Source organism: Vicugna pacos, chromosome 14, assembly GCF_048564905.1.
Source record: "Vicugna pacos chromosome 14, VicPac4, whole genome shotgun sequence".
In the NCBI taxonomy this organism is placed as follows: Eukaryota; Metazoa; Chordata; class Mammalia; order Artiodactyla; family Camelidae; genus Vicugna; species Vicugna pacos.
This window is the reverse complement of record NC_133000.1, coordinates 7,152,381-7,166,641: the sequence shown is the minus strand read 5'-3', so window position 1 is coordinate 7,166,641 and position 14,261 is coordinate 7,152,381. Positions and strand designations below refer to the sequence as shown.

Sequence of the window (14,261 nt, the reverse complement as noted above, 5' to 3'; positions counted from 1 at the left end):
CCCCTGCAGCGTGTGCTTGTACGTGAAGAAGTAGGAGGACCTAGATGCCTTGTAACTCCCACTTTGATTTGTTTCTTAAGAAATAAGAAGGAAAAAAAGAGAAAAAAAAAGGAAAGAAAGAAAGGAAGGAAAGGAAAAAAGAAAGAAAGACTATAATCCTCATAATCCTGACACAAAAGAAACGTACCTTTTGGATTTATTGCTTGTTCTTGGTCTGTATTCATGTGATTCATCCTCAATGCCATTTTGCCTTTTGTACCAGTCAAACAATGTCCGCAGAATAGAAGGCAGGCAGTACTCAGAAAGGGAGCTCATTGAGCTGATGACCTACAGGGAAAAACAGGCGAATAAAAAGCATGGGTGGCACCGCCAACTACTGAGAAATTTTATCTCACAATGAACTCCAAACCATACTCACTACAAAGTTTTCTTATTTATCACAGTCCTCTCCTTAAATATCTTTATTCGGACATTCCCAAGTGCCCGAGTTTCTTACTGTTGACAGATGTTCCTGACAGAACAACAACTTTGTGGTTTAAGAAAGTTAGTTACTTTGACTCTCTTTCATTCTAAAAATCAGATGTAAACTGCATACAGGTTGTTCATGGACCGTAAAGAAATTATTTTCCCACACCATCTAAGAAGTACTGTGCTTTGTACTTCTTAGATCCTCAAAAATGCTTGTTATATAAACAAATACATTAATTAATACACTTACATTAATTGCTTAGGTGAAATAAGCAGATCCATCCTCCAAACAAATAACCTATGCGATAATACAGTGTATGGTTTCCTACCAATAATCATTCATATAATAATCTGAGGTCTGCCCCAAATTAGACTCAAGATATGAATCAGGAGCAATAATTTACCCTGTATTACATTAAAGGCAAACTTTCCCCCTTTTCTTTAAACAACAAATATGCTTTTGATAGATGAGTTATTCTAATTTCCTTACCTGGAAAGATTCCTGATCTTTTACTAATTATCACCAAAAAAATGAACCTCAATCCATATCTCATACGATATGCAAAAATTAACTGAAAATGGATCAGAGACTTAAGAATAACACCTAAAACTATAAAATTTCTGAAGAAAACATAGCAGAAAATCCTTGTGATTTGGGGGTAAGCAAGGATTTCTTAGGTATCAAACCAAAAGCAAAGTCCATGGTAATTCGATATACTGAAAATTATCAAAATTAAAAGCTTATTCTTTTAGAAAGATACTGTTAAAGTGATGAAAAGACAGATCACAGACTGGGAGAAAATATTTTCAAAACGCCTCTCTGATAAAGGTCTTATAATCAGAATATATAAAACTACAGTGAGATAGGTTTTAATTGCTTAATTAACAAACAGTATCAGCAAATTATAACACCCAATGCTGATGAGACAGTGATAAAATGGACATGTTCATACACTACAGATAAAAGAAAAACTTGGCGTAACATCTGGAAGGTAATTTGGAAATACATATCAAGAACCTAATAAAAATCACGCTTCATAAGCCCTCTCGGGAATTTATCTCAAGTACGTAATTAAAGATGAGTAAGAATGTTCAGGACAGCATTACCTATTATAGCAAAAAAATGTAAACAACTCAAATGTCCAGCTATATGTAAATGCCTTAAAACAAGGCAGAATTTGATATAGCCCATCTATGAAACCATTAAAAACCCTATTTCAAAAATATTGAATGATATGAAAATGTTCATGATACGTTAAGTGAAAAAAAAACGAAAGATCATTTAATTGGTATGATCCCAATTTGATACTCTAAGTAGGAATATATAGAAAATAAGACCACGAGGGAACACACTAACATATGAAAAGTGCATATTAAAATCAGGAGTTCTCTGGAGAGAGATCCCCAGATGGAGTGGGTAGGGAGCAGTTTAAGGGAAATGAAGGTAGGATTTTCCCTGGGCCTTTTCGAGAAAGGTCAGAAATTTGAAATCAGAGTCAAGAAAGAAACTAAGCAGGGAGCCTAAGCAGGAAATCATCTGGTAATGAAGGTGCAAAATAATTGTTTGTTAGAATGATTATATGATTAATTTAATGAAGGAACTGAAAGAAAAAATTATCTGACTGGTATGGGGACTTTAGTATACCAGCATGGAGGGAAATAATGTTGCACATTTTAAGTTGGAACTAATTCTCTATAAAAGGTACTTCAAATGCCAGTCCAACAATTCTCAGTTTTCTTCTCTAGGAAATGGGAAGCCCCTAAAGATTTCTGAATAGGATACTGAGCCCATAAAAATGGTGTTTGGGGAGGCTGAATCTAGCAGTGATGTGTAGGGGGGACCAGAGGGGTTTGCTAACAGGCGGTTTAGAGAACAGACACACAGAGGCTTGAATGGAATGAGGTTACTGTAACAGTTCCAGACATGAGTGATCAGAGCCTGAGCTAGGGAGGTGGCAGAAGAAATGGAAAACCTTAGTTAACTTAAAATATTCCTGCAGTTAAGCAGGCGAGGCTTAACCTCCTTTTATAAAGCAGGAAACGAGAGCAATGAACGCTGAAGTTCAACAGAACTTTCCATTGTCATCTTTATTTTATTTTTAATTTTTTAAGAACTGCTTTCTATTCTTTTTTTAATTCAATGTTTTAAAATTTTATTACTTTTTGTTAGTGGTGATGGTTCTTTGGAGGAAGGTAGGTAATTAGGTTTTATTCATTTTTGATGGAGGTACTGGAGATTGAACCCAGGACCTCGTGCATGCTAAGCATGTGCTCTACCACTGAGCCACACCCTCCTCCCTCCATTGTTGCCTTTAAAACAAGCTCTAAGAGCGAACAAAACAATGACTGCTTTCTTCCTCAGATTCTTTTTCTTGGTAGTTCATTTCATGTTCTTTCTCTTACAGTTATGGTTAGATGTACATACACAAAATTGCACATTATCTTTAGTTATGGGTTAAAATAAGTTAAAAAATAAACAGACTGCTGCATTCAGCCTGCTCTGTGAACCTGCTCACTGTTATTAGGTTTTTGTAACTTAAAAACATCTAATTTTTTTAAAGAGCCTTCTCCTCCATGCTATAACCTTCATAGCCACAAATTTTCCTGTTCTTCCCATGGATATAATAACAATAAATTTTTAGAGGAAAGCAAATAATTCTGGCAAGGTGGGTAAATTACTAGTTCTCTTTAAAGTTACCCTAGCCCCAGAAAGGATATTTCCTCAAACCACCATCAACTAAAATATTTTGAACGGGGAAATGAGGGGGGTTCCTCCCAGAGGGGAAAAGAGATCAGAATTCAGAGTCTCTGACCACGGGTTAATTCTTCCTTAATTATTGAATACATAATAAAATCCCAAAGCATCTACTACTGCATTCCAATAATTTAAAAATTCTTGTGCAAATCTAGAGGAGACTTAAAGAAACATTACATTTAGTCAATGTAATATGTAATATGGTGTCCTAGATGGTATCCTGGAATAGAAAACTCTGTATCTTTTATCTGTGGGGTCATTTTTGTTTTGTTTCTGTTTTTTTTTAAATTAAGTATCTGGTTAAGCCTTTGTGATGAATATATTAAATAAATACATTTGGGGTGATTTTTAACCAAAAAAATTAGGGAAAAACAAATGAAATATAAATATAGAATTTAGTTCATAATAACATACTGATGTTGGTTTCTCAGTTACAACAAATGTACCGTGGAAATACAAGATGTTAATAGGAAAAACTGGGTTCGCGGTATATTGACAACATTTTGTACTACCTTTGCAACTTTTCTGCAAATCCAAAACTATTCTAAAATAAAAAGTGTTTTTCAAAGATACTTGTGAGGGCTGTTTACAAGCTCCTTTATTTACTACATACCCATAATGTATTAAACTTGTATTTAATAAAATTCCTAAACCTCTCAGGGTGGAGCATTCTCTACCAGAGCATTCAGCTACTTCACTTAGGTGTAACCCACATTCTCCACAGAGAATGTCAATGGTGTTCTTCAAACCTCAGCTGTAATAATTTTTCTACCCGTTAGAAAGTCATCCTGAAGCCATTCTTGGTATTATATCTACTGGGCATACTTTCCACAGCAAATACACTGACACCATCTTAGAAGAGATGAAAGGGCAGCATGGGGTGGATGTGTGTGTTTTTTCCATCTCTCTGTTACTGCCCTTTTGAGTACAGGCTTTCAGGAAGGAAGGGTGGAATTTGCAAAGACCTGGCCCTCAAAGCTCAGGAAGGGAGGAAGGTCTAGCTGGCTTCTTGGTTACTCAACTCCTTCATTTACGGAAAGCAGAGCCAATGGTGAGATGAATTCTAGCTCTGTACTGCTGTTGAAAGGGGCAGGCCCATTTACAAAGATGTTCTTGTTGCATTTAAATGATCATATTCTTCCATCACAGATGAGCTAGGTACTGGGCAGCTTGAGGAGATGAAGTGAACAGAATCACAGAACTATTTCATACTGGTGTTTTCTTTTGGAGGGGAGAGAGGGGAATACTAAATGTACTTTGTTAATGTTTTCTTAATGTTTATTTTGGCATTTTATATATAAATAGGCTAAAAGAGACTGTCCATTATGCTGTAGCTAAGACATTAATTTTTCATAAGCATTTTATTATACTTGCTGAATGCAAAGAAGGAAACTTCACACATAAATATTTGAACATTCAGTGGAGTCGTTCCATAGTTTATAGTAATAAGGCTGACTTGTCATGAGTGGTGCATTAACGAGTACTTTTAAAGTAACTTCATTGATAGTTTAATTTCTCAAACTAGTTCAGGTGGCCAAGCAGCTGGGGGCCAGGGTACTCTCTATTTAATACCACAGAATACTGATCTATTAAACCAACTTAGATGCAATTTTTTTCACTTGATCATTTATCATATTATTGCTAGATTATAGCATTTGATGAGTGATGACAGACACTAAAGGCTTAAGCATAATTTATCATAAAAGCTTAAAATTATAAAAATCTACATGTTAAATATACTTTCTTACAAATTAAGAAAAGATCTTCATTGTCTGAGTTTAGCATCCTGGTCCATTTTATTGAACTCACTGTTCCACTGGAGAATAATTTAAGAAACACTGACTAACCCTAATGTAAGTCCAATGCCAGCTAATTGGTTTTTACTCTTAATTGCTTATATTTTTCATTTATACATTTTATATAGATTGGCATTGAATTCTAGCATCAGAATCAATGTTGAAGCACTAGAATTTCATCTGCCTCCTTTGCAGGAAAATTATTACTACCCAAGATGGTAAAAAGTAATTTTGGTTCTATTATAGACTTATAATAGATTTATTTACTGTGTTTCCTGCTTATAGACGGCATTTTTTAATATATTAAGAAGCTAAGGTGTCACAAAAGGACATAAACATAACATTTAGAAGAAAACCCATAAAGAAGTTAATTTAATGTTTGAGCAAATTATCTGGAATTTATGGAGCTCTGACCAAAATAGAATAGATCACACTGAATTGCAAATAGCTGCAACTTGAAGTAACATTCTCAGAACATCATGTCCAATGACTGGTCCTTCACAAGCTGCATTTTCATAATTTCATTAGTGTATTGGGAAGATCAGGTGGTTTGGGGTTGAAGTTACAGCTCTGCCTTTTATTGACTGTATGAGTTTAGCCAGGTTTGAAGCACTGTGTTTCCAGCTGTAAAATGGGACTTAAGAATACTTACCTCACTGGGCTTCTATGGAGACTAAATGAGACACCACAGACCGTGAAGCACATAACAGACCTTCAAAAAGGTCTGTTTCTTTTTTCCCTCTTCCATTACCAAATATTGAAGCTCAAGCACAGACATAAAACACTTTGACTCTAATAAGATCATAGGCTAGATTAATGACAGAACAAATGACAGAAGCTGATGACAGATTCTACTTATCAGAGCTGATAAATATTGCTCTTAGGTATACAAACTCAACCAACCACGGATCAAAAATACTCAGAAAAAAAAAAGTTTCAGAAATTCCAAATACAAAAAAGAAATTTCAGAAGTTCCAAATTCAAGCCAAACTTGAACTTGTTGCTCTCCGGCAACAATTTGCATAGTGTTAACTATTTATGTAGCACTTACATTATACTAGGTATTATAAGTAATCTAAGGATGATTTAAAGTATACAGGAGGATGTGTAGGTTATATGCAAATGCTATGCCATCTTATATAAGGGACTTCAGCATTCGCAGATTTTGGTATCCAGGTAGGTCGGAGGACCTGGAACAAACGTCCTGTGGACACCAAGGACAACTGCCGTGTCCACACTCTCTCTCATCCAAGCACAAACTATCTAGGGCACCACTGGAACCCTTGCAGCTTAGTTTGTGTTCCCACGCTTTTCTGGCTCCAGCAGATGTAAACACAGTGCTTTCCAAATGCTTTCTGTGGAGGCCCCTGAGCAATGTCTGTCTACACCAGCTCTGTAAGGGACAGGGAGCAACACTGGACTCTGAGTTGATTGCAGGCACAGCTCACTCTAAAGCAAACGGGAAAGGACTGAGATAGTAACCATTCTAGAACCACAATCAATCAGTTAAAAAAACCAATTTCTTAAGTCCCAACTCATGAGGTTCTCAGAACCTCAACCATCCTGAAGAAGGTGTTGAGCTCAAAAGTAAGTGAAGGATGAATGCATACACACACATGAATAAACACACCAAACAAAAACAAACATACAGATACCAAGAACAGAGTATTGGTTACCAGAGGAGAGGAGGTGGCCAGGAGAGCAAAATGGGGTAAAGAGGGCCAGCTGAACAGGGATGGATGGAAACTAAACCTTTCATGTAAGCACCCTGTAGCGTACACAGATGCCAAACATAATACTGTACACAGGAAATTTATATAGTGTTATAAGCCACTTTATAACAGAAGAATGGACACAGCCCTTGGCCGAAAGGCACAACCTTAAGCTCTTGTATTTCATGCAGCAGAAGAGGGTTCTGGAAAACATACACAGCCCTCGTTTGACCCTGCTCTGCCCTCTCTCACCCACTGACGGGTCCTCCTTTGGGCCGGGTTCTCCATCAGCCACATACTGGTGATGCTTCCTCTTCCTGCCTCACTTCTTCATCCCTGAAACCTGATTTCTGCTCTTGTCACAGTGCTGACACGTTTATGTGAAAGATCAGAAAGGACAAACCCACGGGCAACCAATGGCCTCTTTGCAGTCATTTCCCCTGAGTTCTCCTGAGCACGTGACACGAGTTATCAGGTTCTCCTGGAAATGCCTTCCTACTCGGGGTGGCTACTTAAGCAACGCCCAAGTATAGGAAGACAATCCACCTGCGGAAACAAGGGGCTGAATTCTAACTCGGGTTGTTCTAGCACAAGCTCCTCTGGGGAGTAATCACACTTTATGATGCAAACAGGAAGTGACTTCCACTCACTCTATGAGACTGCTTTAAGAAACAAAGTTGGAGCAGTACTTCAATCAGAAGAACACCATGTGGTGTGCTGTTGTTTGTATCCTTTCACTCACTGCATGTTTATGTCATCATCAGATAGAAGCAAAGGTTTAAAAGCCACGGCAGAGAAAATCTACAAGAAGCATATGTAGCTGGAAGGTATGTGAAATAATAAAGGTTCAGTTATTACTTTATTCAACAGCCAGAATTTTCATCTGTGTGGAAATATATCTAGTGATTGTCACTAACACATCCTCTTCCAGGTAAGGGTTACACACTCCCTCAAGTGAGGGTTATTCTCGAGTGGTGTTTTTCACTTTTCAAAATAGGTTAACTTGATACCTGAGCTGCATTTGATCACCATCTACCCAGGTCCACACTCATTACAGGTTAGCTGTTGTTTCATTGGAAAATCCGAAATAAAATGCCTTGGCCTTTATATTTGATAACAGAAGAAAGTCACTTGAAGTTAAAATGGTGAGCTTGCTGGGCCCTAACTCCCAGGGTGCTCTGCACAAATCACAAACAGGGAGCTCATCACTGGCACCCACCTGAGGCCTGGCCTGATGCCGGTGACGACCAGCCACTACAGCTAAAGCTGTGAAAGTGAGTCTCTTAAACTATTTAACATTAATCTGTCAATAGGAAAATGTATTCCATATGGCAATGAGCAGCCAAAAGGCCTTCTCAATGCCGGCTTCCAATGAGCTCCTAACTGCTAACCTCTCATCCTTCCGTGAGGGCCCCTGCACAGGCTGCCATCACGAGCCCACCCCTGCCCTGGAAAGCTGCATCTTCCTAGGATCCCCTCACTTTTTGGGCCACCCTTTTTCTGGGCACTCTTTTGTGGATCCCACTTTCTGATCCTAAATGAACTATGTTGCCTAATGATAAGCTTCCCCCACTTCCTCTACCTTTCTCATCTTGCAGTGTTTGTTCGGTGGCCATGAATGAGCCCCAGTTAGTTCTCAGACATCTACCCGCACTGAAAATTCAGTCCATGTAAAACCGATTTACGGTCTCTCCCCAAGCACAGCATTCCTCTGAAGAACTCCCTACGTACAGAAAACAGCCCAGACTCCTCAGCGTGGCTTCCACAGTCACTGGAGCAATGGGCTCCAGCCGCTTGCCCACCTCCACCCTAGGCCCCTCCCCAGCACTCTGCTCTTCTCACCTTCAGCTTCTTTGTTCACATGGCTCTTCCTGTGGCATAACCACCTACCTTTCAAGTATCCGTAACCGCTCCTTTACTTGAGTTCCCATAGCACTTGAACTGTGCTTTCTTACAGTATTTACATTATACTATTACTTGTTTAGGTATCTGTCTTCCTCCTGGGATTGAGAATTCCTTGAGGGCAGGAACTGTCTTACTGCTTTGTAACCCTGGCACCTCACACAGATCCTGGCATGCTCCAGGCGCTCGCTGCTTGTTGAATTCAACAGCAGTGGCTCCCAATCATGGCTGAAAGCTGCAGTTACCTCTTGTTTCTCCTTCTCTCAATCGATGTTGATTCTACTTACACAATGTTGCTTATCATCGTTCTTCCCTTCTAGTCCCACTGTCTCTGTTTTAGTTCTGGCTCCTTTGAGCCTCAAGTCTTTATCAACACCCCAATTCCCAAAATGCCTCCAAACTTCAAGGATCTCTCCATTCACAAACACTGTTTCCTCAGGGTTTAGCTTTGATACTGATACGTAGACAGTAAGGCCCCACCCATCGGCATTAAGGTCTTCCTTAATGTTCCCTTACTACCTGGAATGCAGGGACCACGTCCTTACGTCTCTTTGTCCCACACAGGACTTTGTGAGTATGTGCACACACACACACTCACTTAACAAATGTTCGCTAAAATAAGGAACTTTACTACCAGGACAATTTTTCATTTACTTTCTAAGAACTGAGAGTTAATTTAGGCATTTAAAATAAATCAGTGGCAGTATGCATTTTCAAAATGCTATTGGAAATCTCACCCACTTTTATTAATTCTTACTACTGTACAACTTTCTCACTAGCAGGAACTGGGAACCCTCCCTGGCTCCCCAGTATAGGACAAAGCTTGCTCTCCTAGGCTTGGCCCATGCCTGGTTCTTCCGCTGTGTGCTTCCTCACTAGTCTGAGGTTAAAACTGATCTGAATACACTTTTCTTCTTTGTCCCTCTCACTAGACTGGGGGCCTCTCCAGGGCAGGTGTGTTTCTTTCATGTTTATTTCCACAAGCTGGTATAATTGGCACAAGGCTGCCACACAGGAAGTACTTGTATGAATGGGTGGAACTCACATTCATCAAATTTATAAAAAGTGAAATTCTGGGAAAGAGTACAGATTAGCTCTCCAATATATAAAACAGTCATGAGTATCATTTTTCTCTAATACTGAGGGTAAAAATATTAGTCCTGTACAAACATCTTGTCATTTATGAAGCAATGGAGCCTTTTTCCAGGTCCATTTTATACAGGATTAGACTGTAATTAGGTTAAATTAAGAGATATTACACTAATAGTTAATTAAATAGAAAAGAAATAGAAAACTTAAGGAAATAACAAGTTTTAACTTTTAAGTGTGTATGTTTTTAAATTCAAACTAGAATATTAAATTCTAGGAGATTTCTATAGTGGAAAAAAGAGGTACAGAACTGTACATGGTCCTCTTTATTGGGAATTTTGGCAAAAACAGGCTCTGTAATATTTAGTAGAGACAGGTAATACCCAATAGCCACTCTTCTCTTCTTCTTTAATTATAAAGTATTTCATTTTTAAATGAATACCTGGTTGCCCAAAATAAAATTTCCTAATCTTTCTTATAGGTATATGTGGCTATGTGAACAGACATCAGCAGAAGTGGTATGTGCAATGTTAGGATGTTCTGGTTTTTGTTTATTTTTTAATATAAATTCTTTTTCCATTTCCCCTTCCTGCTGCCTGGAATACAGATGTAATGGCTGAGCTCCAGAAGCCAAACTGGACCATGAGGTGACCTTGGGAATGGAAGCCATATACAACACACAGAGATCCTGGACTGATTGTACTTCTTCAACGTGACAGAGAAATAAACTTCCACCTTTGTTCAAAATACTGTTATTTTACATGCCATCTGCAGCCAAACCTAGTCTTAACTGATACCTGTTGAAAGCTCCCCTCTAAATTCTCACCAACTTAGTTTTTAGAAACATCAGCATGTTACAGAGTGAAAAGCACAGACTTCATAGTCAGAACATATGGATTCCAGTCCCTTCAGGCTCCAGGGCTCGTTGCCATTAACTGTAACACAGAAATGACCGTGTGATGATACCTTCTCCCTGGGCTTGTTGGGTTGAGTGATGTCAGGTAAAGAATACGTGAGAAGGGGCTTGGTAAATTCTAAAGTATTACTTAGTTTTTATTATTTTATATATATTTTTATTTTATTTTTGTTTCTATTTCTAACAGGAGCAAAATGAATCATGAGCTTGTTGAGTGGAGGAGTTAACAGGGCCACCCCAAGATCAGGCAGAAAGTTTATAAGCCCAGCTCTCTTTAGCCCATCATTCATGCCAGTGATATTTAAAGGGATAAACTGATAAAAAAAAAAAATTCTTCAAACATTGACCAGTTGTTGCTGTCCAGAGGATGTACTTAGCAGAGTGCCTATCCCATGGTAAGTACTAAATGTTACTTCTGCTGTTACTACTGCTCCCGTGATTAATGCAGTGGAGTGTACAGTCCCAGCATGGAGTCACCAGCTGCTTCTCCTACAGACAGACCTTTCTATGAATCCACATTAACATCCTCTGGCTTGAAATGAGAGCAAGGGGAATTACAGAATTTGGTTGTTTGATATCAAAACACTAAGAGAGCTCAATACATTCACAGCCTTACCAGTAGAACCACAATTCTCATAATTTGCAGTTGAAAACAGTGGACAGGAGACAGACTGTTGGTTGCCTTCTTTCACGGTTCATGTGTAAATTTATGATTTTACAATCAAAGGATAATCTTATGTGTCTTATTTGAAAGTTCTCAGTGACTATCTCACTACTGGTTCACTCCTAAAGTGTCTTTAATGTGCAGAGACGTGTTACAAGCAGTGCTTCTCACCCATCAGTGTGTATGTGTGCGTTTGGTGGGGAGGGTCACCTGTGGAGCTCGTTACGTTGCAGAATCTGACTCAGTAGGTCTTGGGTAGGACAGAGATTCTGCGTTTCAACATTTTGAGAAGGAAAGTTAAAAGTATTATAGCTAATTAAGTGATAAAGTTGGGATTTAAACCTGGGTCTGTCCAATTCTTAAGTCTCTCTCTCCCACAATGCTGAAGTGCAGAATCAGAATGATGAAAAATAAATGAGAAACTGTGTTTAAGCCAAACGATTTGGGCTAACTATCATCTGCAATGTTAAAATGTAAAAGCACTATTTTCCCAGAGAAAAAAGAAGTACATTAAGCTGGAGAGAAAAAAAAAACCCACAATTTTTTTTTTTTTTTGAGGAAAGGACGTGACAATCTAACAGGACAGAGATTAAAAATACAAAATAGAGTGAAACATCATGGGAATGGATGATAAATATTTACATTCTTAAAGAGAACAGAAAGAGCCACACTTGCCACATTTCCAAAATAATGACCCCAAATATTCACCCCAGGTCCCTGATCTCCCAAGTAGAACCAAGGGACAGCAACTAAGGATAACCTGACGAGAGAACACAGCTCCACAACCGACAGACAAAGCCTATACTCCAGCTCACCAGCATTCCAGAACCCAGCCGGCTCTGCCAGCAACAGGGTGCAAAGCCAGAGCCACACCAGCCTCCCAAGACCAGCCGTGAGCACGAACCTGTGAGGGCTCCCTTCGTGAACAGCTTAGAAAATAGAAAATGGAGGATTCTGTCTCTATAGTCAGTCCTTACATTTTTGGATTGAACCAGTCTGGACTGTAACAGCCACAGAATCTTCCTCTTGATTCCACATTAAAGGCAATTTCAAAGCTCTGCAGAAAACCTACTCTCCGTGTGTTCTCTGTAAAACAATTTAAAAGCCCACTGTATTGGGTCAGGCCGTGGTGCATCCAGCGGTAATGTCTCTGTTGCTGGCACTGAATGAGGTTTCTAAAGAACATGCCATCCTCCTTGTCATTAACCACAGAAGTTTAGGAAGCACCGCAAACACATCTCCAGCCTCCTCTGATGTCCTGTTATCCACCATTCTACGCACATCTGAACCCCTCCTGAAGTGACTGAGGCCCTGGTTTCCTGTGTCTATTACCCGCCGTACAGAGTTGGAGGTCCTTTTACTAGTCCTGATCTGTTTCCAAAGGACTGTCTTTGTACTTATTCTGTCTTAACTTGTTTTGTTCATGTATCACTTTCTCTCTTAGAATCTAAGTTTCTACATTGTCTTATAATTATTGCTTAGGTAGCTTCTGTCTCACAGGAGTGTGACTTCTTGAAGGGCTAAAATTTGTCCTAGATTTTAAATCACCAGTGCCGAGGTGAGCAAATAGTTGGCGTTCAACACACCGTTGGATGAGAACGTAAGTCAGCAAGCTCTAGTGCGGAGCTTTAGTCATCATATAGTACCTTTGATTCAGAAGAATCTCAGTAAGGTTTTGAATAGCAGTTCCTTTAACTTTTCTCAGCTCTTTTAATTCTGCTATACAAAGATTCAGGAAACAACCAATTGAGGGCCTGCTCATTATTGCAACACTTTTCAGTTCTCTCCAGTTGGAACCAATAGACATTTACTGAATGTCTACTGTAAGCTGTAACTGTAAAAGCTCCAGGACACAGCTCCTAAGATGACCGTCCCATATGCTCGCTGGGGAAGTTCATCAACACACCATTGTGAGCATTCAGCCCTTGCCTTTTGTATGCCCTGAAATAGGTTAAGAACCAGTATGTAACATACACGATATATTACGTACTTGATCAAACTGAGGGTCTTCACCACGTTGCAGAGATTTTGTCAATGGCTTTTCCTAGAAAGAAAAAGAATATATACCAGAAAAATTACTAGAGGCTCTTAAATATTACAAAAGAAATCCCATTATTGTTTCAATTTTTGGCAGCTGTTTCTGCCTTTATAGGAAGAAGAGATGCCAGCTTTCAAAAGAGTGAGAAACTCTTTCTCATTATCCAAACCTTAAAGTATAGTGTTTGATCATTATCACCAAGAGTCTTGCTATTCATCCTAACATATATCTCTTTGACTAAGACATTAAAAATCTTTTGCTGTAAGTGGTCCCGTGTTTTCAATGGAAACCACATAATAAAAACTAGGGAATTGGTTTGAAAAATTTTAGTACCTATGTTGCCACTTGACAGATAATAAAAAGTTGAAAGCAATACACTATTCCAAGTCCCTAGATTTAGAAACAAAGTAAGGCCTAATTATTAGACTGGCATTGAGGGACCACCTACCAATCATATACTTACTAGGTGTAACTGGTGAATTTTGAGCATGTTATTTTGACTTTCAACACATCCAAATCTGCAAAACTAATGTAGGTAGTGACAAAGGTATAGAGAGATAAATTTTCCTAATTGTTATGTCTTTGTTTCCATTAGGAAGCCTTAACTGACCCTTCAGGAAGGCATTTTATAGCTATTTATCCTTACCTGTATCTTTTTCTTTTTGGTATGGAAGTTAATACTGGCCCAAATTTGATTTAGGATTAAAAACCATGCAAAAGTTATGTATCAAAAAAATAATGTTTTACTTTAGCCAATGTAGATGTCCTAGAAAGATTCCATTTACACTTTGTTGATCACGTAGATCCTTTCCCCGCCTCACTTCTCCAATCTTCTCCTCCAAGGAAAAGATACTGCAAACCTGATGTGAGCCCCACCCCCACCTCACAGAGTCTTTATTCTTCAAGAGACGGGCTTAGTCT

At 38.7% G+C, this 14,261-nt stretch overlaps 1 protein-coding gene across 4 annotated transcripts in view; it reads right to left on the bottom strand.

Moving 5' to 3' along the window:
* The window catches only part of FRY (FRY microtubule binding protein), a 364,076-nt gene that overhangs the window by 139,439 nt on the left and 210,376 nt on the right, over positions 1–14,261 (bottom strand). For all 4 annotated transcript variants that reach the window (XM_072976088.1, XM_072976089.1, XM_072976086.1 and 1 more), the window contains 2 exons: positions 13,293–13,346; positions 188–327 (listed from right to left, as the gene is read on the bottom strand). In XM_072976088.1, coding sequence (XP_072832189.1) covers positions 188–327; positions 13,293–13,346 — 194 coding nt within the window. The remainder of the gene's footprint in view (positions 1–187; positions 328–13,292; positions 13,347–14,261) is intronic.